The sequence below is a fragment of the Bactrocera tryoni genome, chromosome 2 (genome assembly GCF_016617805.1).
Source record: "Bactrocera tryoni isolate S06 chromosome 2, CSIRO_BtryS06_freeze2, whole genome shotgun sequence".
In the NCBI taxonomy this organism is placed as follows: Eukaryota; Metazoa; Arthropoda; class Insecta; order Diptera; family Tephritidae; genus Bactrocera; species Bactrocera tryoni.
Window position 1 is genome coordinate 59,169,779 of NC_052500.1, and position 26,389 is coordinate 59,196,167.

At 39.0% G+C, this 26,389-nt stretch overlaps 2 protein-coding genes across 2 annotated transcripts; one reads left to right on the forward strand and one right to left on the reverse strand.

Annotated features, from left to right (window-relative positions):
- Nucleotides 1-6,580: 6,580 nt before the first annotated feature.
- LOC120768345 (SWI/SNF-related matrix-associated actin-dependent regulator of chromatin subfamily A containing DEAD/H box 1 homolog) lies at nucleotides 6,581-10,307 on the reverse strand. Its single transcript, XM_040094999.1, has 8 exons — nucleotides 10,166-10,307; nucleotides 9,904-10,067; nucleotides 9,253-9,848; nucleotides 8,821-9,153; nucleotides 8,484-8,751; nucleotides 8,023-8,169; nucleotides 7,664-7,963; nucleotides 6,581-7,583 (listed from the first exon to the last, which is right to left on the reverse strand). The coding sequence occupies exons 1-8, from the start codon at nucleotides 10,305-10,307 to the stop codon at nucleotides 6,963-6,965; spliced, it is 2,571 nt and encodes an 856-aa protein (XP_039950933.1). The 3' UTR covers nucleotides 6,581-6,962.
- A 2,626-nt stretch (nucleotides 10,308-12,933) lies between these two features.
- On the forward strand, nucleotides 12,934-17,298 carry LOC120768621 (3-ketoacyl-CoA thiolase, mitochondrial). Its single transcript, XM_040095388.1, has 6 exons — nucleotides 12,934-13,070; nucleotides 13,806-13,972; nucleotides 15,981-16,553; nucleotides 16,623-16,823; nucleotides 16,886-17,040; nucleotides 17,106-17,298. Exons 1-6 carry the CDS (start codon nucleotides 13,052-13,054, stop codon nucleotides 17,185-17,187), a joined length of 1,197 nt encoding a protein of 398 aa, XP_039951322.1. The 5' UTR covers nucleotides 12,934-13,051; the 3' UTR covers nucleotides 17,188-17,298.
- The last annotated feature ends 9,091 nt before the right edge of the window (nucleotides 17,299-26,389 follow it).

A 26,389-nucleotide genomic window follows, 5' to 3' on the forward strand; every position in this document is an offset into this window, starting at 1 on the left:
TGCTTGGCGACTTTAACGTCAGGGTGGGCAAAGAAAGTATCTTAGGCACGACGGTCGGTAAATTCAGCCTCCACCAGTAAACATCCCCAAATGGGTTGAGGCTACTAGATTCCAGCATAAGAAGATACATCAAGGTACCTAGCTGTCTCCGGATCGGAAAACTACCAACCAGATCGATCATGTTGTGATAGACGGAAGACACGTCTCTAGTGTTCTAGACGTGCGTACGCTCCGAGGTCCTAACATCGACTCGGACCACTATCTTGTTGAAGCCAAGATTCGCACCCGCCTCTGCGCAACAAAAAACGCACGTCAACAAACACAAGGAAGGTTCGACGTCGAGAAGCTGCAATCACAACAGACAGCCGAACGATTTCCTACTCGACTTGCACTCCTGCTCTCTGAGAGCACTCGTCAACATCTCGGTATAAGGGAACTGTGGGACGGCATTTCAAACTCCTTACGTATAGCTGCATCCGAAACCCTTGGTTTTCGGAAAGTGCAAAAGAACAACTGGTACGACGAGGAGTGCCGCGCCGCAGCGAAGAGAAAACAGGCTACCTACCTCGCAACGTTTCGATCGACCACAACACGTGCGGGATGGGATAGATAACGAGAGTTGAAGAGGTAAGCGAGACGCATTTGCAGACAGAAAAAGAAAGAGGCCGAAATGCGTGAGTATGAAGGGCTTGATAAGCTGGCCGACAGGCTTAATACTCGAAAATTCTACGAAAAAATGCGGCGGCTTACGGAAGGTTTCAAGACCGGAGCGTATTCCTGTAGAACCCCCAAAGGTGATCTAGTCACTGATGCCCAGAGCATAGTTAAATTATGGAGGGAACACTTCTCCAGCCTGCTGAATGGCAGTGAACGCACAACGCCAGGAGAAGGCGAACCCGATTCCCCAATCGATGACGATGGAGCAGACCGACCATGAAGAAGTTCGAATAGCAATTACCCGTCTGAAGAACAACAAAGCGGCGGGGGCCGATGTATTACCGGCAGAGCTATTCAAACACGGCGGCGAAGAACTGATAAGGAGCATGTATCAGCTTCTTTGCAAAATATGATCGGACGAAAGCATGCCCAACGATTGGAATTTAAGTGTGCTCTGCCCAATCCACAAACAGGGAGACCCCACAGTCTGCGCCAACTACCGTGGGATAAGCCTCCTCAACATAGCGTATAAGGTTCTATCGAGCGTATTGTGTGAAAAATTAAAGCCCACCGTCAAAAAACCGATTGGACCTTATCAGTGTGGCTTTAGACCTGGCAAATCAACAACAGACCAGATATTCACCGCAAAACTAATACGCCTGTGTAAACTGACTTGAACAACACGACGTCAACTCCGTCAGGATCGGGAAGGACCTCTCCGAGCCGTTCGATGCCGAACGAGGTTTCAGACAAGGCGACTCCCTATCGTGCGAGAAGGTACCATCTTCTATAAGAGTGTACAGCTGCTGGCGTATGCCGATGATATTGATATCATCGGCCTCAACACCCGCGCCGTTAGTTCTGCTTTCTCAAAGCTGGACATGGAAGCACAGAAAATGGGTCTGGCAGTGAACGAGGGCAAGACGAAATATCTCCTGTCATCAAACAAACAGTCGTCGCACTCGCGACTTGGCTCTCACGTCACTGTTGACAGTCATAGCTTTGGAGTTTTAGATAATTTCGTCTATTTAGGAACCAGTATTAATACCACCAACAATGTCAGCCTAGAAATCCAACGCAGGATTGCTCTTGCCAACAGGTGCTACTTCGGACTGAGTAGGCAATTGAAAAGTAAAGTCCTCTCTCGACGAACAAAAATCAAACTCTGTAAGTCGCTCATAATTCCTGTCCTGCTATATGGTGCAGAGGCATGGACGATGACAGCAACCGAGGAGTCGACGTTCGAGAGAAAGGTTCTGCGAAATATTTATGGTCCTTAGCGCGTTGGCCACGGCGAATATCGCATTCGATGGAACGATGAGCTATACGAGATATACGACGACATTGACATAGTTCAGCGAATTAAAAGACAGCGGCTAAGCTGGCTAGGTCATGTTGTCCGGATGGACGAAAACACTCCAGCTCTGAAAGTATTCGACGCAGTACTCGCCGGGGAAGCAGAGGAAGAGGAAGACCTCCACTCCGTTGGAAGGACCAAGTGGAGAAGGACCTGGCTTCGCTTGGAATATCCAATTGGCGCCACGTAGCGAAAAAAAGAAACGATTGGCGCGCTGTTGTTAACTCGGCTATAATCGCGTAAGCGGTGTCTACGCCAATTAAGAAGAAGAAGAAGAAGAAGAAGATTTGTTTACAGCAAAGGGAAAACTCATATTGAATTTAAAATTGTGCTATGTGGGAAATAGGCGCGGTTATAGTCCCCCATTTTCACAATGTAACATGGGATCGCCAGTATAATATTGTGTACCGAATTTGGTTAAAATTGGTCGAATAGGTCCGGAACTATGTTATTTAGCCTAAATGTGGGAGGTGCCATGCCCATTGGTGGCGGCTCCTATAAAGCCCCTTTGTACCATTCCAGATTGAATGTCACTGGCGCTTTAACGAGCTTTAAATAGTTTTTAACAAAACTGTTATGTGGTGAGTGGGCGAGAAGGGGTTCTTATAGGATTTGTCCTTAGTTAATATCGTTATTGTAGCTTTACTGGTTTGAGTGTTATGTATGTATGTACATTAAACCTATTGGGTGGCAGGGCCACTTTTGTAACTCCCCTATACCAAATCAGTTTTATATTCTAATTTAGTTTTTGCATTATATAAGTTTTCAAATTCGTTTTGTGGGCCCTCTACGAACTCGTCCTTCCTTTTTTGTCAAGGAACACGTGTACCAAATTTTACTAAGATATCTCAATTTATACTCAAGTTGGTCATTCGGAATTCAACTCGTCTCGTTAGGTGAACAAAACTATTATACTTTGCAGCAACATGTTGCAAGAGTATAAAACCCCAATTTTGATCGTTTTTGGCCTGCCACAACTTTCTTTTTGAATAGATAAAAAACCGATAGGTTATTGTATGTAGAATTATATATGATATTTTTAAACATATAAAATATTGAAATGTTTTCTTTCACCGTAGAGAAGCTACACTATTTCCGGTGAACATAGGAAAGAAACATGGAAAATTTTCAGAAAAGTTAGGATCTTATTGCTCGCCAGGTTACACAGTACTCCAGAAGTTATGTCATTATTATTAAATGGTACAAGCTTACGATAGGGGGTAGGGAAAGCTTCTTAGAAAGCAGACTTGGACGCTAGAGTAAAAAAAAACAGCTACACATAACACCAATAATGGAAAATAAATACGCGGTAAGGCACATCGAAAGCATACAAAGAGTAAATAGTATAACATATATATTATGCATCAGTGAAACTCTTAGAACAACACCACGTCAGGCTCTAAAAGTCTGCCAACAGATTTGTTCTATAAACAATTCTGGCAGCGAAATCAGCACTTAGACTGTGGGAACATAATCCTATAGAATTGAATTCGGTTCCCAATATTGCCTTTCTTTCCAGAGAAGTGCGGGAAAAGGGCGCAGTGGACAGGGACGTAGGGATAAGCATCTATACGGATGGGTCCAAACTTGATAATGGAGTGGGAGGTGATGCTTTTTCAACAAAATTCGACAAAAAATCGATTTTCGTCAACTAGATAACTGCAATGTCTTCCAAGCGAAGATCTCAACTTATAAAGAAAGCCTTATTGTTCTGATAAGGAGTATGCGCACAAGAAGGAATATATTTATATATACAGACCACAAATCACAAAGGTCTCTCAGGGTTTCGACAAAGATAGTGAAGAAATCCCTTGACCTATTGGTGGATATCGCATACTATTTCGATAAACCCACAGATCCGCTAGCCAAAACAGGCACTACTCTACCTTTAGAGCCCAAAAAAAGGATGAATATGTTATAAATATAACGGAGTCGCGCTAGAGGCAAATCCCACACATTTTTCAACAAGCAGGCAAACGTGGCATGAATGTAGATGCCGCCTATTAAAATTCAAACGGAATGGCATAAAAACTCCGGTAGGAGTGCTAACAGGTGTCTAATTGGTAGCCATGCCAGCAGGTTAGGAACGCCATATAATGACTGTTGTAGAAGCTGTTTGGCGTCAATTCGAGATACCAAGTGCAGCCAAGTCCTTCTCAACCTCATCTCTCCAACGGAGAGGAAGTCTTCCTCTGCTTCCCTCCACAGGTACTGCATCGCAAACTTCCGAATCTGGAGTGTTCTCTTCCATTCAACTAACATGAACTAGTCAGCGCAGTCACTGTCTCTTGATTCGCTGAACGATGTTAATGTCACTCGACGTTGCCAATGCACAGGACCATAACTCTTCCGTAAAACTTTTTTCTCGAAAACTCCTAAGGACGACTCCCGACTCATCAGATGTTGTCATTGTCCATGCCTCCGCATAATATAGCAGGACGGGAATTTTTAGATACTTATAGAGTTTGGTATTTTACTTTTCAATTGTCTACTCAGTCCAAAGTAGCACCTGTTGGCAAGAGTAAGTCTGCATTGGATTTCAAGGCAGATATTGTTGTTGGTGTGGATGCTAGTTCCAAGATAGACGAAATTATCTACGACTACAAATTTATGACGTGCGAACCAAGTCGCAAATGCGATGACTGTTTGTTTGATGGCAGGAGATATTTTGTCTTGTACTCGTTCACTACCAAACCCACGCGCTTCGCTTTCTTATCCGGTCTTGAGATCGCAGAACTGACAGCGCGGTTGTTGAGGCTAATGATATCAATATCATAGACGTACGCCAGCAGCTGTACACTTTTATAGAAGATTGTACCTTCTCTTATTAGCTCTGCAGCTCTCCAGTAACAGGTTGAAGAAAACACACGATAATGAGTCCCCTTGTCTGAAACCCCGCTTTGTATCGAACGGCTAGGAGAGGCCCTTCCCGTCCCGGAGAGAGCTTTTGGTGTTGCTCAACGACAGCTTACACAGCCGTATTAACTTTGCGAGTTCAAACATAGCGGTAGTTCCTTTTCTTGCTGTCGAAGGCGGCTTTAAAATCAACGAAGAGGTGTTGTGTGTTCCTTTAATATAGCCCTTGGCTAGATAAAAATTCGGGGCTGTTCAAGTTATCTATACCCGACTATCGGGGGAACGGAAGTTATTTAAATAAATCTTACTGGTAAAATATGATTTCAAGCAAATTAGCCCAGGATAAATAATGTTTGAAAACAAAATGTCTATAACTTTTGTATAGACTTTTTTCACATAACCACAAAATGTATGTGAAAAATTCACATAACCAAGTTTTTGGGTTTCTTAGTTTCATATTGAACAAAAGTTTGTTTCTTTCACGAAATTGTTGGAATTATGGAAATTATGTTCCAAGACCACTGCATTTTTATACCCTGAACAGGGTATATTACCACCACCCAGAAGGAATCGTCGGACACCCTATAAAGTATATATATAAATGATCAGTATGTCGAGCTGAGTCGATTTAGCCATGTCCGTCTGTCTGTCTGTCCGTCTGTCTGTCTGTATATATACGAACTAGTCTCTCAGTTTTTAAGATATCGTTTTGAAATTTTGCAAACGTCATTTTCTCCTCAAGAAGCTGCTCATTTGTCGGAACGGCCGATATCAGACCACTATAACATAAACTGCCATACAAACTGAACGATCGGAATCAAGTTCTTGTATGGAAAACTTTCACAGTTGACAATATATCTTCACCAAATTTGGTATAGATTATTTTCTAAGGCAGTAATGTAATCTGCGAAAAAATTGTTCAGATCGGATGACTATAGCATATAGCTGCCATACAAACTGAACGATCTGAATCAAGTTCTTGTATGGACAACTTTCACAGTTGACAATATATCTTCACCAAATTTGGTATAGATTATTTTCTAAGGCAACAATGTAATCTCCGAAGAAATTGTTCAGATCGGTTAACTATAGCATATAGCTTCCATACAAACTGAACACATACATACATAGTTACTAACAGAAATGCACCTGTGAAGAGTATTTAGTTTCGGTGCAACCGAAGTTAACGTTTTTTCTTGTTTTAATTTAAAATATTTATTTTTTTCCTTATATTGACGTAATAACGAAAAAAACTCTAATTTTTAATTTAAAAAAATCTCAAGTCTCATTCCATTCTCTCATTCCCGACCACAGATCCCTTAATGTTTGTTATTTTATCTTTCGTTGCCGATGGTTTTCAACTTACTATGAACTTTTTTTTTTCATCAATTTCGAAGACTTCTGCAATAATCTAAATCGAAAATAATAAGACAATGTTTGTAGTCGACTATTTGCGTTCAACTTTATTACTTTTTTAAAAAATTACTTTTTTATGTATATAATAATTTAAGCCTTTATTTTTAGATGTCATACTTTCCATTTATTATTTTCTTTTATCTTAGCACAAATTGCTCGACAAATGCTGTTGCAACGAACATATGAAATTCCGTATTGAATATGATTTAGAGTTTTGCTTTGAACCAATAAATAAAAACAATATAAATAAATATTTGAGAGTTTTGATGCTGAGACACTGACACAACTAAAAAATTTAAGTTCAAATTTAGTTGCAATTAGCGATTTAATATATTAGTTGAGCATGCTTTAACAATAATTATTATTGCTTACATCTCTCCTTTAGCCAAGCGCTGATAGGGCGACTAAAAGAAACATAATTCTTGCATGGAAAATTTTGAACTTTACGTGTAGCAACGCATGCAAATCGGATATTTTGGATCTTATCGCTACAACTCGTCACAAATGTGTGTATTCGGCATTTTTTAGGAATGTGATTCATTGTTGCGCGCAACATATACAAATACAATTCGAACAATTAATCTTTAAAAAAATTACAATAAATGACCACCTAACTTTACATACTCTTATGCTGCTTTACTGCTTACATTCTTTATATGGAATTGTTTACACCAATCTACTGGGAAGTCATTGAGTTGTTCATAGAATTATTTAAACGTTCTTCCTCGTCTTTATCCAGGCCCAGTGCCATGGTGAGTAGCCTTACAACGCATTTTTGTTCATGCACTTCACCCTTTTCGTTTGCGGTGATCTCCTTTTCTAATTTCAGTTTCTCTTCTGCCACCATTTGCATACCCTCCTCAATTGTGCTCTCAGCGATCAGCCGATATATGGTGACTGGACGTGTTTGTCCCATACGATGACAACGATCCTCTGCCTGCTTATCGTTATATGGATTGAAATCAATGTCATGTATAATGCATGTGTCAGCTGCCGTCAGATTAATGCCTACGCCACCGGCTTTAGTGGAAAGTAAAAATATAAATATATCGGAGTCGGCATTAAAGTCGTTTATCATATCTTGACGTTCGTCGACAGCAGTCGAACCATCGAGTCGGAAAAACCCATGTTTCCTTATCTTTAAGTAACGTTCCATAATATCTAAAATCATTGTAAACTGGCTGAAAATTAGGACGCGATGACCCTCCTCTTTCAATTTTGGCAACAGTGTGTCAAGATGTTGAAATTTGCCAGAATTACAAATTAAGCTAGGCGGTATGGTAACATCATAGAGGTCCTATATATGGAGCATAATTAATATATGTACATATATTGCATTAAGAGCGAATAAATTTGATTTTGAGAATTTGTACATACATGCTTATTACATAACTGCATCACTTGGAAGTCAGACATTATAGCCAATTCTTCGAATATATATTGTGGATTGGTTTTCTTCAGTGACGGTGCGCAGGCTAAACGTTCGGAAAGATCATGCAGTGTATCGTCACTAAAATAGTAACGCATTAAAAGCGGGTGATTGGCAACTTTACGCATTTCCATCATTATAGTAACACCCGCGCGATCACCACTACAAATTTCACCTTTTTTATTTGAATAGTAGTCAACTAATTCGTGGTAGTACTGTTTTTGCGTTTCAGTCAATGGAACTTTGACCTATAAGATGAGCAATAGTTAATGCCATTTGGAAAACTAAAGCAATTTTTTGAACTCACAATAAAAGACTCTTTTTTGGGCAAATTATTTAGTACATCCTTTTTAAGACGCCTTAACACGAAAGGCTTCATAATACGCTTAGCGCGCTCAACTTGAGTTTCCTGGAACTGTGACACATCCTTATTAGCATTCTCCGCTTTGCCTTTCTGAAATTAGGAAAATGATTTAATATAAATGATAATAGAAAAAGAAAACAACACAAAGATGATGAGAGTGGGTAGTAATTGCTTAGAACGGAAGAACATATTTTGTTTTTTTTTCCAACTTCCAGAGTGTCAAAACTTTCCAACCATTTTGACATTACAGAAACGAAATATTAAAATTGCAACGCTGTTGTTGCCAAAGTATTGAATACACTTTTGCTTTAGATACATAATCAAAGAGACAAATATACATTGTATTTTCTAAATGTCTATTTTTATAGATCTAATAACAGTAAAAGATATACATTTTCTCATACCTTGGCGAAAAGGCTCTTTATGTCCTCAATGCTTTTGGCGAAGAACGACGGCATCACAAAGCAAAGTAGTGACATTAATTCCAGTAAATTGTTTTGTAAGGGTGTGCCAGTTAATAGAATACGCATGTCAGCATTTATTTTTATTAAATTCGCATAACGTTGCGTAGTCATGTTTTTCAACATGTGCGCTTCATCAAAAATCACGTAATGCAACTTGCATACACGAAACATTTTGCACTCCTCTGGCGTTGAGCTGACTATGTGATAACTGCAAATACAAATATACATTTGTGAAATACAATTGCAGAAATAAAAAATAACTATATTTTTATCTCACGTTGTCAACAGCACGTCAAAACCGGTGAAGCCGTCTTTGGCGTAACGCACACGCATGCGCCTTCGTTCGTCTTGTGAGCCGTGATATTTTTCCACAACTAAACTTGGACACCATTTACTTATTTCTGCTTCCCAATTGTCAAGCGTGGAAGATGGCACAACAATCAAATGTGCGCCTTTAGCCAAATTGTTCTCTTTAAGATATGCCAGAAATGCTATAATCTGTATAGTTTTTCCAAGACCCATCTCATCAGCGAGAATGCCGTTCATCTTTTGATTGTGCATCACTGTTAACCAATTGAGACCAATCATTTGATAATCCGCTAGTTTCATTCTACAGAGCAATTAAGTGAAGTAAATAATTAGCACTACAAATGTTCAAGTCATATACATATGTACAACTAAGTCAGAATGAAGTGAATTTTTTACTTACTCGTCATTAAGTATTTTTGGCTGCTCCACTATGCCTGCACCAGTTTCAATTGCAGCCTCTAAACGCTTTACCATTTTGTTGCATTTTTCTAAGATATTAGCCACATTATTTTGTTTGTTAATCAATTCCTGTGCCATATTTAGTAGATCTGCTGACAGCGCCTTATTCGATTCCAACTTCTTTAGTAAGTCCTTCCAATCTTTGAATGGGCGTAATTCCATAATTAGGCTTGCTTTCTTTTCGGACAACGTTTTCACCGTCTGCAGTTCCATTAACGTGGCTTTATTCATGAAATCAAAGACTTTCTTCCTTTGTCCTGTCATTACGTTTGAACTTTCTGTATCGCTTTCTTCACTGTCGTATACTTGATCAGTGGATGCGCGTATATCGTCATCAGAATCATCACAATCGGAATAGTTCTGCGATTTGGAACGAGAAGAGCTGCCATTTTGCGAAGGTTTGCTATTGCTGCGGGCATTATTTGTTTGCATTGTTTTCTTTGCGTACGAATTCGGTTTTGGCTTGAAATTTTCTTTTAAATAACGCAATGCCTCGGAAACGTTCCAGCCGTTACGCACAAGAGCATCTTGTATATCCTAAACAATAATAAATATATATTAAAAATTTAATTCGAAATTCTGATGATCTCACCATAGCATCGTAGTCGGGTGCTATTTTCACAGCCGCTAAGTATCTGTCTTCCTTTTCCTTGACAGATAACTCCAATTTTACTTTTTTTGGTGTATGAATGTCAGCTGCACCATCGCTGTCACTATCCGCCATTACCTGTATTCGTTTTTTACCTGGCACACGTTCTATAAAAGTTTTAAGTATTTGAATACAAGTTGGAAATTAAAGAGCATCATTAAGTACTCCTTGTTAAAACTTTAAAAAATGTATCAGCTGTTCTCACCTGTCTTATTGATTGTAGGATTTACCGATTTGTTTAGACGAAATTGTCGCAAATCACTGGCAAGACTCGTGGATTTCGCTGGCGGGGGCTTTACTTCTGCATCAGAAATGTCACCTGTATTTAACTCACCAACTGCAGCCATTATTAATGTGTTTAATAAATAATTCTACTCAATTAACATTTAAAAACTTCACAACTGATGGTAAATATATACTATTTAGCTTTATTTTCACAACTCTTCATGAAATCTTTCCAAGCACATAACTTTCCAGCAGAACTCATAAATGCTGCCGCTGAGTTAAGTAAAGTGCTTCTTCTTTTTATTCTCAGTAGCGGCGGTATGCGTTCCGCGGGAACACGGTTGTAACAATCTGAAACCAAAACCTTAAAGAAAAATATTAAAAAATATTTTTATTAAAAATAATCTCAATATGCCTTCCACTATAAATAACATTTTTTACTATCGTTTATTATAAGAAAATGATCATTATTTAGTACTGAGAAAATATTGGATGATTAGTATAATGATTTGGTAGTTGAAACGCAATTGCGTTCATTAATGAATGTGAACAGAGAACATTAGCAAAAAAAGTTTTTTTGTATGACCTTTCGCATTTTATTATTTTATATAATTTTACATCAGAAATAGAAAAATATGACATATGTACGTAAATAAGAGTTGAACTAATTTCATCAATTCTGTCTTTAGGTTTTTTTTTTCAGTGTATAGATATTCAAACAATATCTTCTTCTCTTCGGTTGAACATTCACAATAATTAAGTTTAAAAATTTAATTTAAAAAGTGTTATTTAGAACTAATACTATGAAATCCTTGTAAAGTGTATACGTACATTTATTATATTTTTATACATATACACAATATTTCAATTATTATTTTCCTTTATTTTGAGCAGATCCTGGTGATTTTAGTTGCTCCTACCTCCTGGATTTTTATAGCTTACCGCAGAGGCATGTTTCGAAGTAATGAAACCATAATTTGCATCCTGAAATGAGCTGATTCAATTCGTGGTAAATGAGATGGGTAAGACTTTCATATTGAAAAAGTTAGTGAGCTTTTTAACTATAGGAGAAACTTGGAATATAGCGCTATATTGTGTCATATAAACTAGAAAATAGTAAGTAGTTACCAGAAGTTATACTATGAATACATTTGAATAACAATTCCTTTATTTATCAGAGTCTTAATCGTATTTGCTGCAACTGATAATTTCTAATATAATAAATGCGACAACGCGGTGTTTTGCACAATATTTATAAAGGAAATATTAGGAATGGGTCGTAATAGAATATAGACATTTGTAAAGAGATACGTGAAATTAATTTTTTAAATACTTACGTTTTTGTTGGTAGTTAATAAGAAATAGAGTAAATCTTAACCCATACCTGCCGCTGCAATATTTGAAAGGCATACATACGAAAATACAAGATCCTTTATAATTGCCGTTCCCACAACGGTCGAATCTACGTAACCGGAATCTACGTTATGGAAGCTTCCATAATAATTGTTCACTACAACTACAACAACCTCCCTATCTGGATTGAAATACATATAATATTAATCCTTTGATATTTTTGCAACATGAAATTACTTACGTGGTTTAAAGATAAGCCCATGTTATTGTTTGACAGTCTCCAAAAGAGCTAAAATCTGTGAAATATCATAGAAGGTCAATGCCAGTATCGTATCACAGGCTGTTGTAAAAATTTACCTCAGTTTTTGTCTACTTTCATTAATATATTATCCAATATAATCACTGATACTAATAATGTCCTCCCAAAATTTTCTAAATTATACAATTTTTAACAGATAGATAGAATAAGCTTAACGGTCGCTAATAAAAATATGTTTAGCACGCCAGGTTTATGAAAATTTAATCTATTTTAGGTATATGTTACAATATGTATGTTGCTTTTTTGCACATTATTTAGTTTTTTAGTTGTTTGCCGGAAACGCTAAAAGTGTAAGCGGAAGTTTGTCATTTGTTGGTTTCAATAATCATAAGTCGGATGTACGTAGCCGGAACTGAATTTTTATCCGGCCAAGGACTGTCGGACCGACTCGGCAGCAAACCTCCAAATTACTTTTTGGATGTTTTCTGGCGATACAACAACAACATGTAGACATAACTTCATTGGGAAACATCACTAACATATATTTATGGCATATAGTCAACCGATTTGTATCATTTTCAAACTATAAAGAAGACATTATTTGAATGCTATTAATCATTTTTGGTTCAGAGCAGTCGTTTTCTAAAATTTAAAACTCTGATTCAGAATGACCCAAAACTGTTGTGTCGACCTTGAAGGTTAATTTAACGTTTTTAAGCAGTTATCACACATTTAGTAGCTTTGTCCATAACCGTTATAGATATTACGTGTTTATTTCGGGTTTTCACACTTACTCAAAAAGTCAAGTTCGCTATTTTCATCATTATATCTCAACCTCTTCTTCGGTTATCTTTTGGATGGATAGACAGACAAATAAATTATTGTCGACACCTTGAGTACTTTAATTTACATATAGAACGTTATCTATTATACATATATAATAGTCTGGTGTTACAAACAGCGGTTAGTTGAGAAAAAACTTTTATACCTTGTGTAATATGTTGCGAGTCTATAAATATTTTCTCTGGTATCTCCTCTTTAAGCGTATGTTATTTTATGCATTTAATTCGTCGTTTCTATAGCCGAGCAATGGAGACCAACTCGATGCTTCTCTTGTCGTGGCAAACTCATAACATTCGTAAACGTCAACGCGTACAGAGGTCTCAGTGTGGTGCTCGTTTGTGTTTTTGAAATTATATATTTTATACTTTAAATTATAATTTATTTCTTAACAATTATTAGTCAATATTAATTATGTCTGCAGTAACTAAAGGTATGGAAACAGTGAATAAATTGTTTTATTATTATTATTTATTACCTTCGTTGACTTTGTACTCTAGCGCTATTGCAACAAGAATGCATACATGTACATACTATACATACGTATGCGGTGAGGCTCTTCACAAATGAGGGCAATTTGTTATTGCAAAGAAATGCATTTATTCGTTTTTTGGTTTTTTATAAGTTTAAACTAACATATGACTTTTTAATTAAATACTGATATATCTACATTCTCAAACGATTGTTCAGTTAGGTACATATATAGGTATTAATTCTTACTTCGTCCTCCGTGACCCAACAAGTGGGTGTGTAATATCTAGCCAATCGGAGCGTTTTTTTTTATGTACAATATGTTTTGATATAAACGTTTGTATGTATGTATGTATACATGCGAGAACCGGTGCCTTTGTTTTGATGATATTAATGCTTGCACTTTGGACTCTTGAAATCACAAGCCAATGTCTCAGATAAATTGTTTTTGTTTGTTGACATAGCCTTGCATATATAGTCAATGTGTGACGTAAATATACATACATACATATATACTTATAACCAAATATCAAAACATATTTTTATACATACTAATGTTTATTTAGAAAGCAGAGATAACAAAAGGGACCTAACTCATCTATTTTAAATTTGAACTTTGAACATATTTGTGTGTACATATCATTTTTTTTTTGCAATCAAATTCACAAAAGCATTTTACTTTTTAATTGTATTGCAGGAATTTACATAGTAGGCGCTAAGCGTACTGCTTTTGGTACTTTCGGCGGTGCCTTAAAGAATATCAATCAAACACAATTACAAACTGTCGCTGCCAAGGCTGCACTAGATGCTGCTGGACTACGCGGCGAACAAGTCGACACTGTGATCATTGGAAATGTTATTGCCGTGAGTTGAATTTACTTAAACATTTTAGTAACGTACTTTATATTCTTAAAAGGAAAACAAAAATTGTACAATAATTCATGCCAAATTTTGTCTGATAATGGCGGTTTCTATAATCTATCTATAATCCTGGAGAGAAAAGGACGTGTGCAAAATTTTAGAACTACTTATATCTGAAAACTGAGAGACTAGTTCGCATACAGAAAGATAAGCGGATGCACGGGAAGCTCGTCATGTTTATGATGTAAATGCATATGCAGTTAAATTCCTCAAAACCAGACATCCACCGGCGCAGTGTTTTTGTCCTACATGCGTAATAAAATGTTTTCCTTGAGTCAGTTTCTGCAACTCGGTTCTATATTTCTACTGAACTAATAAATGCGAACCAATGTCACCCAGGAGTGATTGAAAGACAATTATCCCATTAGTCTTCCTTAAGCAAAGGTTATGTGTATAGGGCGCCGAGGGACTTCATAAAGCAGCTACCAAAATTTGACATAGCATATCCCACCTTAAGGTGAAATCCGATTTTAACCATATTGCGTGTGTTATCCTATCTCACATTGTGATAATGGGCGAATTCACGCCTACTTCGCATATTTAACAATTTTAAATTCCATCTGATTCTCTCATTTTACAGTTTCTAAATAGAGAGTCAAGAAAATTGTGACTTTTTCGTATTCCATCTCGCGTCTAAAAATTATCGAAATCGGAGTATAAGAATTTCAAGGTCCCATATAACGAATATGTGCACTCCAGTGCCTGTGGCTAACTTATACCGGAAGTAAAGGTCTAGTATCGGAATTCGGAGAGAATATTTTCACGATAATGACATTCCCCAATACAAGGTTTTCGAACTTCCGGTTAATTTTATACCGATCCATATTTGAGATATCTTAAAGAAATTATTATCTGGTAACATGTCGTAATACCAAAACTTGAATAAGATCGGGTCAATATCTCTATAAGAATCTCAAGTTTCCGTTTGGTTTTACACCATAGTATATGTATATACCCAATATATCGGTCAATATACAAGATATCTTAACAAAACTAAGTGAACGTATAATATTAGATATTCTATACTTCAATGTCGAAAATATAATTGGCCCATATTATAATGAATGATTAGCATAATATACACTTTCTTTCATACTTTGCTTCAAAATGTTTACATAAACCTTTCCATTCTGGTGTCAATAAAATCTATTTCCGCTGTCCGACATCACCCCTATAGCCAAATTACATCTCTACTACGTTTCACTGTCGAAGAGAGATTGTGTACATCCAAGGCTGTACCCGGTTTTCTGACTACATATTCTTCTGCCTGAAAGTTTCTGCAGTATTGTGGCAGTTTAAAGGAATGCTTGAGATCTAGCTCCGCACAATAGATCCCGGTCCTCACTCCATTAGCTATTTTTAGTCCTTCATTGTAGATGTTGAAAGTTCCGCAGGTGGGTCTCAGATAAAGTGTAAGGGTATGTGGTCTTTTTGCTCTACCGACCCCCTACTTATCGAGCAATGCCCGAAGGTTCTTGTTTTTGTCTTAATTTAACGTCGTCAACCTTTTCACTGCCGATCTGCAAATTTTTTAACGCAGCAGTTTCAGCTGCTCTTAGCGCTCGTGTTATGCAGACAGAGATGAGCATTGTATTCGTTTCACGGTTTCCTGTAAGAATATGAAATAAATTTTTCTAGACCTTGATCTTAACATCCTTATCATAATACTGATTTCCGATCTTCTGGTTGATATTTTCCTCATATACCCCATATTTAGCCCCTTTGGTTGACTTTATATTACTTATATCTCATTTGACGTAATTAGTTTTATGTTAATATAAATATTTCGGACGAGAATATTAATGATACTAAGTGAATCTATAATCAATAATATATGTAAGTTGTTTTTTAGAATAATCCATTTTGAATTCTTAAATATTAAATATAAACAAAAAATTTATTTTATGTTAAGCGAAATGTCATTTATTTAATGCTCTACATCCTTTTGCAGGCTTCCGCCACAGATGGCATTTACTTGCCACGTCACGTCAGTCTTAATTGTGGCATACCAATTGAGACACCAGCACTAGCAATTAACCGTCTATGTGGCTCTGGCTTTCAATCTATTGTGAACGGCGCACAGGACATCTTGGTGGGCAGTGCTAAGGTCGCGCTAACCGGTGGTGTCGAGAATATGTCACAGGCACCATTTGTTGCACGCAACATCCGTTTTGGCACCACTTTAGGCGCTAACTACAATTTAGAAGATTCTCTGTGGTCTGGACTAACTGATTCATACTGCAAATTACCAATGGCGTTAACTGCCGAGAATTTAGCTGAACAATTCAAAATCACACGTGAGCGTGTCGATGAATTTTCACTTCGTTCGCAGCAAAATTGGGCACGAGCACAAAAGGAAGGCGTTTTTAATAGCGAAATTACACCCATTAAATTGAAAGTGAAGGGTAAAGAAGTCGATTTTGTTGTTGATGAACACCCAAGGCCACAAACCACAATTGAGGGATTAGCTAAGCTGCCATCACTGTTCAAGAAAAATGGCGCAGTCACTGCTGGCACTGCTTCGGTAAATTAAATATTTTCGTTATAATCATTTGGTACTTTATTATATGTGATAATAATGTTCTCATTATAGGGTATTTCTGATGGTGCGGCTGCTGTTATTGTCGCCTCTGAAGAAGCTGTGAAGGAGTATAATTTGAAGCCACTTGCACGACTTGTTGCTTACTCATTCGTTGGTGTGAAACCAGAAATTATGGGTTATGGTCCAGTGCCAGCCATCCAAAATGTACTCAAAGTTAGTGGCAAGAAATTGGAGGACATTGACCTAATTGAGGTGATTGCTGTGAAACTTTCACAGAAATATTTATTCTATGTATTCTTTCTTGCTTTTAATAGATTAACGAAGCCTTTGCCGCTCAAACCCTTGCCTGTGTTGATGCGCTGGGTCTGGATGTATCAAAGTTGAATGTTAATGGTGGCGCTATTGCCGTTGGTCATCCATTGGGTGCAAGTGGTTCACGCATTACTGGTCATTTGGTGCATGAAATGAAGTAAGTATTTAACGCATTTTGGTTGTAGTGAATTGAAATTTTATTATGCAATCACTTATTTACAGGCGCAAGAACTTGAAGTACACCATTGGTTCGGCATGTATTGGTGGCGGTCAAGGTATCGCCCTGTTGTTGGAGTCTGTTTAAAAAGCTGTGAAGGTCAAACTACTATTTTGCATTTAATTCATTTGCCAATACTTCTAAAGTGTAGCAATATAGCTCTAAGCATTATTAATATTATTTTTTATTTTTAATATACATACATATATAGAATTTTTACCAAATTATCGTTTTTTAATGCTTTATTATATGTACAATGGAAGGTTAGTTGCCTTTGACAACAAGAGAGGAAATCTATTTTTTTGTTTTTTTGGTAAGGGGCTCTTTTGTAACTATTATTTTATCTCTATACCTATTGTTGGTATTGATTCAATTGTATTTTCAATGCATTATTTACAAACCTGATACAATAATATTTACACGCGGACATCAAGCTCCGCTAATTTATGGATCCTAAGGAAGATATTAATATAAACACGAATATTTGAATATTTCAACCTTCGTAATTTAAGCACAGTAAGTCCTCGGAGGATGGGGTCATGTGTAGAAGTTCACGCAAGTGAGGAAAGTTCTCTGAACTGCTGCGCAAGCAGCGCACTACATCCGGTCCTAGATCAAGTATTCGCTGGGTAGTCAAAAAGCATCCATTTGAAGGCGAGCTAAAGTGAAAAGACGAACCATTCCTCCGAAGTGTGTGCGCTGGATTTGGGACCCATCACGTAAAAATCGCCCCACAGTGAAAAGTAAAAACAGCCTCGTAAGAGAAACCCTCCTTTTGATGACGACCATGGCAAACGCATTAAGGATAATGATTTAAGGGCATGCACCTGGAATGTCCGATCCCTTAATTGGGAAGGTACCGCTGCCCAGCTGGTTGATGTCTTCATTAGAGTAAAAGCTGGCATTACCGCGATCCAAGAAATTCGATGGACGGGACAAGGAGCGCAAATTCGGTGTGGGCCCACGCCCCGACGGAAGAGAAGGACGATGTGACCAAAGATAACTTCTATGATCACTTGGAGCGCACCTATAAGAGCGATTTTACGCCAGGGTGGACAAAGAACAGTCGGTAAATTCAACCTCCATGAGGAAACATCTCCAAATGGGTTGAGGCTGATCGACTTCACCGGGCCCGAAATATGGTTATCTGTAGTACTAGATTCAAGCATAACAAAATTCATCAAGCAACCTGGCCAACAACCAAATCGATCATGTTGTGATAGACGGAAGACATGTCTTAGTGTTTTAGACGTGCGTACTATCCGATGTCTTAACATCGACTCGGGCCCCTATTTTGTTGCAGTCAAGATATGCACCTGCCTCTTTGCAGCAAAAAAACGCACGTCAACAAACAAGGAAGATGTGACGTCGGGAAGCTGCAACAGACAACCGAACGATTTTCTACTCGACTTTCCCACCTGCTCTCTGAGAGCACTCGTCAGCAACTTGGTATAAAGGAATTTGGTATAAGGGCATTTCAAGCTTCTTACGTACAACTGCAACCGAAACTATTGGTTTTCTAAAAATGCAAAAGAACAGCTGGTACGATGAGGAGTGCCGTGTCGCAGTGAAAAGAAAGCAGACTGTCTACCTCGCGACGTTACAATCGACCACAACACGTGCAGAAATGCAGCACTAACAGAAGGTTTCAAGACCGGAGCATATTCTTGTAGAACCCCCCAGAAGTGATCTCGTAACCAAGGCCCAGAGCATACTAAAATTATGGAGGGAGTACTTCTCCAGCCTGCTGAATGGCAACGAAAGCATAACACCAGGAGTTGTCGAACCCGATTCCCCAATCGATGACGATAGAGCAGTCGTTCCATTGCCCGACCATGAAGAAGTTCGAATATAAATTACCCGTATGAAGAACAACAAACCGGATGGGGCCGATGGTTATTCACCATGCGCCAAATCTTGGAAAAGACCCGTGAAAAGAGGATCGACACACACCACCTCTTCGTCGATTTCTGAGCAGCTTTTGACAGCACGAAAAGGAGCTGCCTCTATGCCGCTATGCCTGATTTTGGTATCCCCGCAATGCTAATACGGCTGTGTAACCTGACGTTGAGCAACACCAAAAGCTCCATCAGGATCGGGAAGGGGATCTTCGAGCCGTTCGATACCAAGAGAGGTTTCAGTCAAGGAGACTCCCTGTGGTGTGATTTCTTTAATCTATTGTTGTAGAAAATAATAAGAGCAGCAGAGCTAAATGAATGATTGTGAACGAGAACAAGAATAAATATCTCTTGTCATCAAACAAACAGTCATCGTACTCGCCACTTGGCTCCCACGTCACTGTTGATAGTCATAACTCGGAAGTCGTAGATAATTCTGTCTATCTTAGAGCCAGTATTAAAACCAACAACAATGTTAGCCTTGAAATCCAACGCAGAATAACTCTTGGCAACAGGTGCTACTTCAGACTGAAAAGGCAAATGAGAAGTAAAGTCCTCTCTCGACGAACAAAAATCAAACTCTATGAGTCATTCATTATTCCCGTCTTGCTATATGGAGAGACATGGACGATGACGACATCTGATGAGTCGGCGTTACGAGTTTTCGAGAGAAAGGTTCTGCGAAAGATTTATGGTCCTTTGCGGATTGGCCACGGCGAATATCGCATTCGATGGAAAGATGAGCTGTTATACGACGAAATTGACATAGTTCAGCGAATTAAGAGACAGCGGCTGCGCTGGCTAGGTCATGTTGTCCGAATGGACGAAAACACTCCAGCTCTGAAAGTATTCGACGCAGTACCCGTCGGGGGAAGCACTCCGTTGGAAGGACCAAGTGGAGAAGGACCTGGCTTCGCTTGGAGTATCCAATTGGCGCCACGTGGCGAAAAGAAGAAACGACTGGCGCGCTGTTGTTAACTCGGTTATAATCGCGTAAGCGGTGTCTACGCCAATAAAGAAGAAGATAAATGATAAATGAATTCTATACACACCGTCTTGCTTTTAAATTTCTGAATCAAAATTTCTATCATTTTCAGAAAATTGGTCCATCATTTGATTTATATTGGTCTTTTTTATATTCTTCAAAACCATTACTGTCAATATTTTTGCTTTTTTTATCAGTTAATTCCGTGATCTCATCATAGCATCACTAGCTGCTGTTTTTTGAACTATTTTGTCGACATCTTCCACATTTACTTCATCTAGCCCAGTTTGTTTTTCTAATTGCACTATTTCATCCACATCTTAAATCTGACCAAATTTCTTCCATAATCCTTTCAAAAATCTTTCTATTATCTCATTCCAAGAATGGTTTATTTTTTCTTCAGCATTTATGATATTGTAGTTTTTCCAAACTTCTCTTATATATTATTTCTCTTCTCCGCCTATTTTTTAATCATCTGCTATACTGTCAGCTGCAATTAATAAGCCTTAAAATTGAATATAAAATCTTGGTTCATTGTTTAGATTATTGTATGTCCGCTAGAACGGGTTGATTTACAGGAAGCTAAAAACACGAGAAAATCGCTTAGGCGGGAAGTGTTCTACAGACCAATCTGAATAACTGTGCCCAAGAAACTATGGGTATAAAACCGGTTTTGAGCCAGGGATTTTTAAGGAGAAAGATTGTCTCACAAACAATAACTTTCCTTCTTATTGTACTTATTGTATAATACTTCAAGAATACTGTCAAAGTTTCATGACATTTCATCCAATAGTCTTCAAGGCCTCAATGTAACATTTTTCGGTTATTATATGTTAGACCGGAAATAAATGTTTTTCGTATTGTGATAAAGCATCGAGATGGTAAAAATCTCGTTGATGGCAAACAACAGCTTGATAAGTGTATCGACACATCTGGCCCTCCATATTCAACGAAAAAGTATAGGTTGGCTGAATTTTCGTACCAGCACAAATTTAGCTTCCGGTCTAGGAAATCCACAAGAGCCAGTTACGTCAGAAAACTTGACAAATCTTCTTAAATTGTGTCGGATAACCGCAGAATGATTGAGTTAGTTATTGGTTACATCATTTATGTACTTTATAAATGCAAATGCTTTGAGTCTGATGATATGTTTTCAAAAACTGGTTAAAATGGAAGCAAATGTGTATTTTGAAGATCTTAAGGGAGAATAAGAATACTGATGCGATATACACAGATTTTAGTAAAGCTTTTGATAAAGCGAACCATTCCGTTCTTTTGACTAAACTTGATCTTCTCGGTTTTCAACCAATACTCGTATTTCTAAAATGGGTTGCTTCTTATTTTAGTAATTAAATTCAACAAGTCATGTTTAGCGATACTTTTTCTGACATAATCAATGTTTCTCCAGGCATTCCTCAAGGTAGCCATCTTGGTCCAATTCTGTTCTTGTTATTTATTAATGACAATTACATGTTGTTAAGTATTCAATAGTTTTATTATATGCTGACGATGTAAAACTTTTTAAAACATATACTTCAAACAGTAGTAGCCGCTGTCTTTTAATTCGCTGGACTATGTCAATGTCGTCGTATATCTCGTACAGCTCATCGTTCCATCGAATGCGATATTCGCCGTGGCCAACGCGCAAAGGACTATAAATCTTTCGCAGAACTTTTCTCTCGAAAACTCGCAACGTCGACTTATCCGTTGTTGACATCGCCCAAGCCTCTGCACCATATAACAGGACGGGAATTATGAGTGACTTGTAGAGTTTGGTTTTTGTTTGTGGAGAGAGGACTTTGCTTCTCAATTGCCTACTCAGTCCGAAGTAGCACCTGTTGGCAAGAGTTATACTGCGTGGGATTTCTAGGCTGACATTGTTGGTGGTGTTTACGCTGGTTCCAAGATAGACGAAATTATCTACGACTTCAAAGTTATGACTGTCAACAGTGACGTGAGAGCCAAGTCGCGAGTGCGACGACTGTTTGTTTGATGACAGGAGATATTTCGTTTTGCCCTCGTTCACTACCAGACCCATTTCTTTTGCTTCCTTGTCCAGCCTGGAGAAAGCAGAACTAACGGTGCGGGTGTTGAGGTCGATGATATCAATATCATCGGCATACGCCAGCGGCTGCACACTCTTATAGAAGATGGTGCCTTCTCTATTTAGTTTTGCAGCTCAAACTATTTTCTCCTGAAGGAGGTTGAAAAAGTCGCACAATAGAGAATCACCTTGTCTGAAACCTCGTTTGGTATCGAACAGCTCGGAGAGGTCATTCCCGATCCTGACGGAGTTTTTGGTGTTGCTCAACGTCAGTTTACACAGCCGTATTAGTTTTGCGGGGATACCAAATTCAGACATCGCGGCATAGACGCAGCTCCTTTTCGTGCTGTCGAAAGCAGCTTTGAAATCGACGAAGAGGTGGTGTGTGTCGATTCTCCTTTCACGGGTCTTTTCCAAGATTTGGCGCATGGTGAATATCTGGTCGGTTGTTGATTTGCCAGGTCTAAAGCCACACTGGTAAGGTCCAATCAGTTTGTTGACGGTGGGCTTTAATCAATACGCTCGATAGAACCTTATATGCGATGTTGAGGAGGCTAATCCCACGATAGTTGGCGCAGATTGTGGGGTCTCCTTTTTTATGGATTGGGTATAGCACACTTAAATTCCAATCGTTGGGCATGCTTTCTTCCGACCATATTTTACAAAGAAGCTGATGCATGCTCATTCATGGTCGGTCTGCTTCATCGTCATCGATTGGGGAATCGGGTTCGCCTTCTCCTGGTGTTGTGCGTTCACTGCCATTCAGCAGGCTAGAAGTGTTCCCTCCATAATCTAAGTGTGCTCTGGGCATCGGTGACTAGATCACCTTTGGGGGTTCTACATGAGTATGCTCCGGTCTTGAAACCTTCTGTTTTTTTCGAGCATTACCCCTATCGGCCAGCTTATCAAGCTCTTCGTACTCACACATTTCGGCCTATTTCTTCTTCTGTCTGCAAATGCGTCTCGCTTCCCTCTTCAACTCTCAGTATCCATCCCATCCCGCACGTGTAGTGGTCGATCGTAACATTGCGAGGTAGGCGGCCTGTTTTCTCTCCGCTGCGACACGGCACTGCTCGCCGTACCAGCCGTTCTTTTGCACTTTCCGAAAACCAATGGTTTCGGTTGCAGCTGTACGTAAGGAGTTTGAAATGCCGTGCCACAGTTCCCTTATACCGAGTTGTTGACGAGTGCTCTCAGAGAGCAGGAGTTCAAGCCGAGTAGAAAATCGTTCGGCTGTCTGTTGTGATTTCAGCTTCTCGACGTCGAACCTTCCTTGTGTTTGTTGGCGTCCATTTTTTGCTGCACAGAGGCGGGTTCGAATCTTAGCTGCAAAAAGATAGTGGTCCGAATCGATGTTAAGACCTCGGAGCGCACGCACATGTAAAACACTGGAGACGTGTCTTCCATCTATCACAACATGATCGGTCTGGTTGGTAGTTTTCGATCCGGAGACAGCCAGGTAGCTTGATGAATCTTACAGATAACCATATTTCGGGCCCCGGCGAAGTCGATCAGCCTCAACCCATTTGGGGATGTTTCCTCGTGGAGGCTGAATTTACCGACCGTAGTGCCAAAGATACCTTCTTTGCGTTAAAGTCGCCAAGCACGATTTTAACATCGTGGCGGGGGCAGCCCTCATAACTCATAGAAGGCATCTTTGGTCACATCGTCCTTCTCTTCCATCGGGGCGTGGGCGCAAATCAGCAATATATTGAAGAACCTCGCTTTGATGCGGATTGTGGCTGACGTTCATTTACCGGAGTGAATGATATCCGTAGTACTCGGCCACGGAGTCTCTCTCCCACCACAAATCCCACACCAAACTTGCGCTCCTTTATATGGCCACTGTAGTAAATGTCACAAGGACCTGCTCATCTCTGTCCTTGTCCCGTCCATCGCATTTCTTGGACGGCGGTGATGTCAGCCTTTATTTTTACGAGGACATCAACCAGCTGGGCAGCGGCACCTTCCCAATTAAGGGACCGAACATTCCAGGTGCATGCCCTCAAATCGTAGTCCTTATTCCGTTTGCCATGGTCGTCATCAAAAGGGGGGTCTCTCATCCGAGGCTGTTGTTGCTTTTTCATTGGAGTGTTTTTTTTACGTGGCGGCCGCCTTCTCACTTTAGCATCAAACGGATGTTCTTAGGCTACCCAGAGGATACTTGATCAAACACCGGAAGTCGTGAGCTGCTTGAGTCATATGTAAAAGAATCGTTTCTGGCCACTCCCAAGTGAAAGGCGATCAGAGAACTTTCCTCACTTGCGTGAACTTCTACACATGACTCCATCCTCAAATGTCATTGTTAGACCAAAATTGTTCTGTTTATAGTTATATTTAGTAGCTTTACAATAGACCTCGTATATATGTATGTATATTCAAAATAAAAGTAAACATATGTTAGGGTGTTTTTTTAATTCTAATTTGATGTTATGGTCAAGAATTTAGTTTTATTACAAAGCTAAGGTTTTGCCAGAGGTTGGTTCGAATAAAATTCAAGTCGCTCACATTTTGCAGCAATTTGGGAAGTAAGTCAACAAGAATGGGCCGAATATTTCATTTCAGGGTTTCAATCGTCTCGGGGTTATCTGCGCAGGCAAGCGACTTCACATAACCTCACAAAAACTAGTCTAGCGGTGTTAAATCGTTCGATCTTGGAGGCCACGCCACGAGTGCACAACATAAGATAAAGCACTACCAAAAGTTTCTTTTAATATATTAATTGTTTCGTTGGCCGTAAGGCATGTAGCGCCATTTTGTTGCATATCAACATACTCTATCGATAAAAGTACTTTACCATCTAAGGATATGATTTTGATTGTCAAGTTCGTATAGCAGTTATAAGTGGTCGAATTGGCATCAAATGAGCAGCTGCTTTGGAAGAAAGGAATGTGAGCAAAATTTCAGATCGATATCTCAAAAATTGATAAGTCACTAGTTAGCGTATACACAGAAAAACGGACGGACATAGGGATAGACAGCCGGTGATGGCTAAATCAAATCAGATCGTCTTTATATACATCTTCTTCTTCTTAATTGGCGTAGACACCGCTTACGCGATTATAGCCGAGTTAACAACAGCGCGCCAGTCGTTTCTTCTTTTCGCTACGTGGCACCAATTGGATATTCCAAGCGAAGTCAGGTCCTTCTCCACTTGGTCCTTCCAACGGAGCGGAGGTCTTCCTCTTCCTCTGCTTCCCCGGCGGGTACTGCGTCGAATACTTGCAGAGCTGGAGTGTTTTCATCCATCCGGACAACATGACTTAGCCAGCGTAGCCGCTGTCTTTTAATTCGCTGAACTATGCCAATGTCGTCGTATATCTCGAACAGCTCATCGTTCCATCGAATGCGATATTCGCCGTGGCCAATGCGCAAAGGACCATAAATCTTTCGCAGAATTTTTCTCTCGAAAACTCGTAACGTCGACTCATCGGTTGCCGTCATCGCCCAAGCCTCTGCACCATATAGCAGGACGGGAATTATGAGCGACTTATAGAGTTTAGCTTTTGTTCGTCGAGAGAGGACTTTACTTTTCAATTGCCTACTCAGCCCGAAGTAGCACCTGTTGGCAAGAGTTATCCTGCGTTGGATTTCCAGGCTGACATTGTTGGTGGTGTTTACGCTGGTTCCAAGATAGACGATTTTATCTACAACTTCAAAGTTATGACTGTCAAAAGTGACGTGAGAGCCAAGTCGCGAGTGCGACGACTGTTTGTTTGATGACAGGAGATATTTCGTCTTGCCCTCGTTCACTGCCAGACCCATTTTCTGTGCTACACACATATGTATAAAATAAATTTTTAACATTCCACGTGTTACACACATCGTGTCAAACTTAATATACTCTGTTGAGGGTATAATAAAAATGTATTGATGGTACCGCAGCCCCGATTTTATCTCTACGGCCCTGTGTGTACTATATGTAACGAGGGTGTAAATATGCGGCTACATGATGCAGCTTTACTCTTCTTAATATTAGTTGCACGTAAATATAATATTTTGCTAAAGTACAATTAATTGCTATCAGTAGATTAAGACTTCATAATCGTATTTGAATAACCAACACATTACATACCATACATGTGTACACATTTATTTATGTTACTCAATTACAAAGTTCAATTTGAGGCATCAAGAGATTACAATAATACTTTTCAATACATAATAATTAATAATTAATACTACACTTAGCAAAGTTTCTAAAATAAATCATATTTAGTATGATTGAACTATCCTTTAGAATCTACATCCTCCCTCTGACAACCAACAAACCTTTTTAAAAAAAATATCCCTTTTTATTAATTCTACTATAGTTTGTTCAGTAGTGCCATTAGACGAGACGAGTCCAAGAGTTTCTGTCGA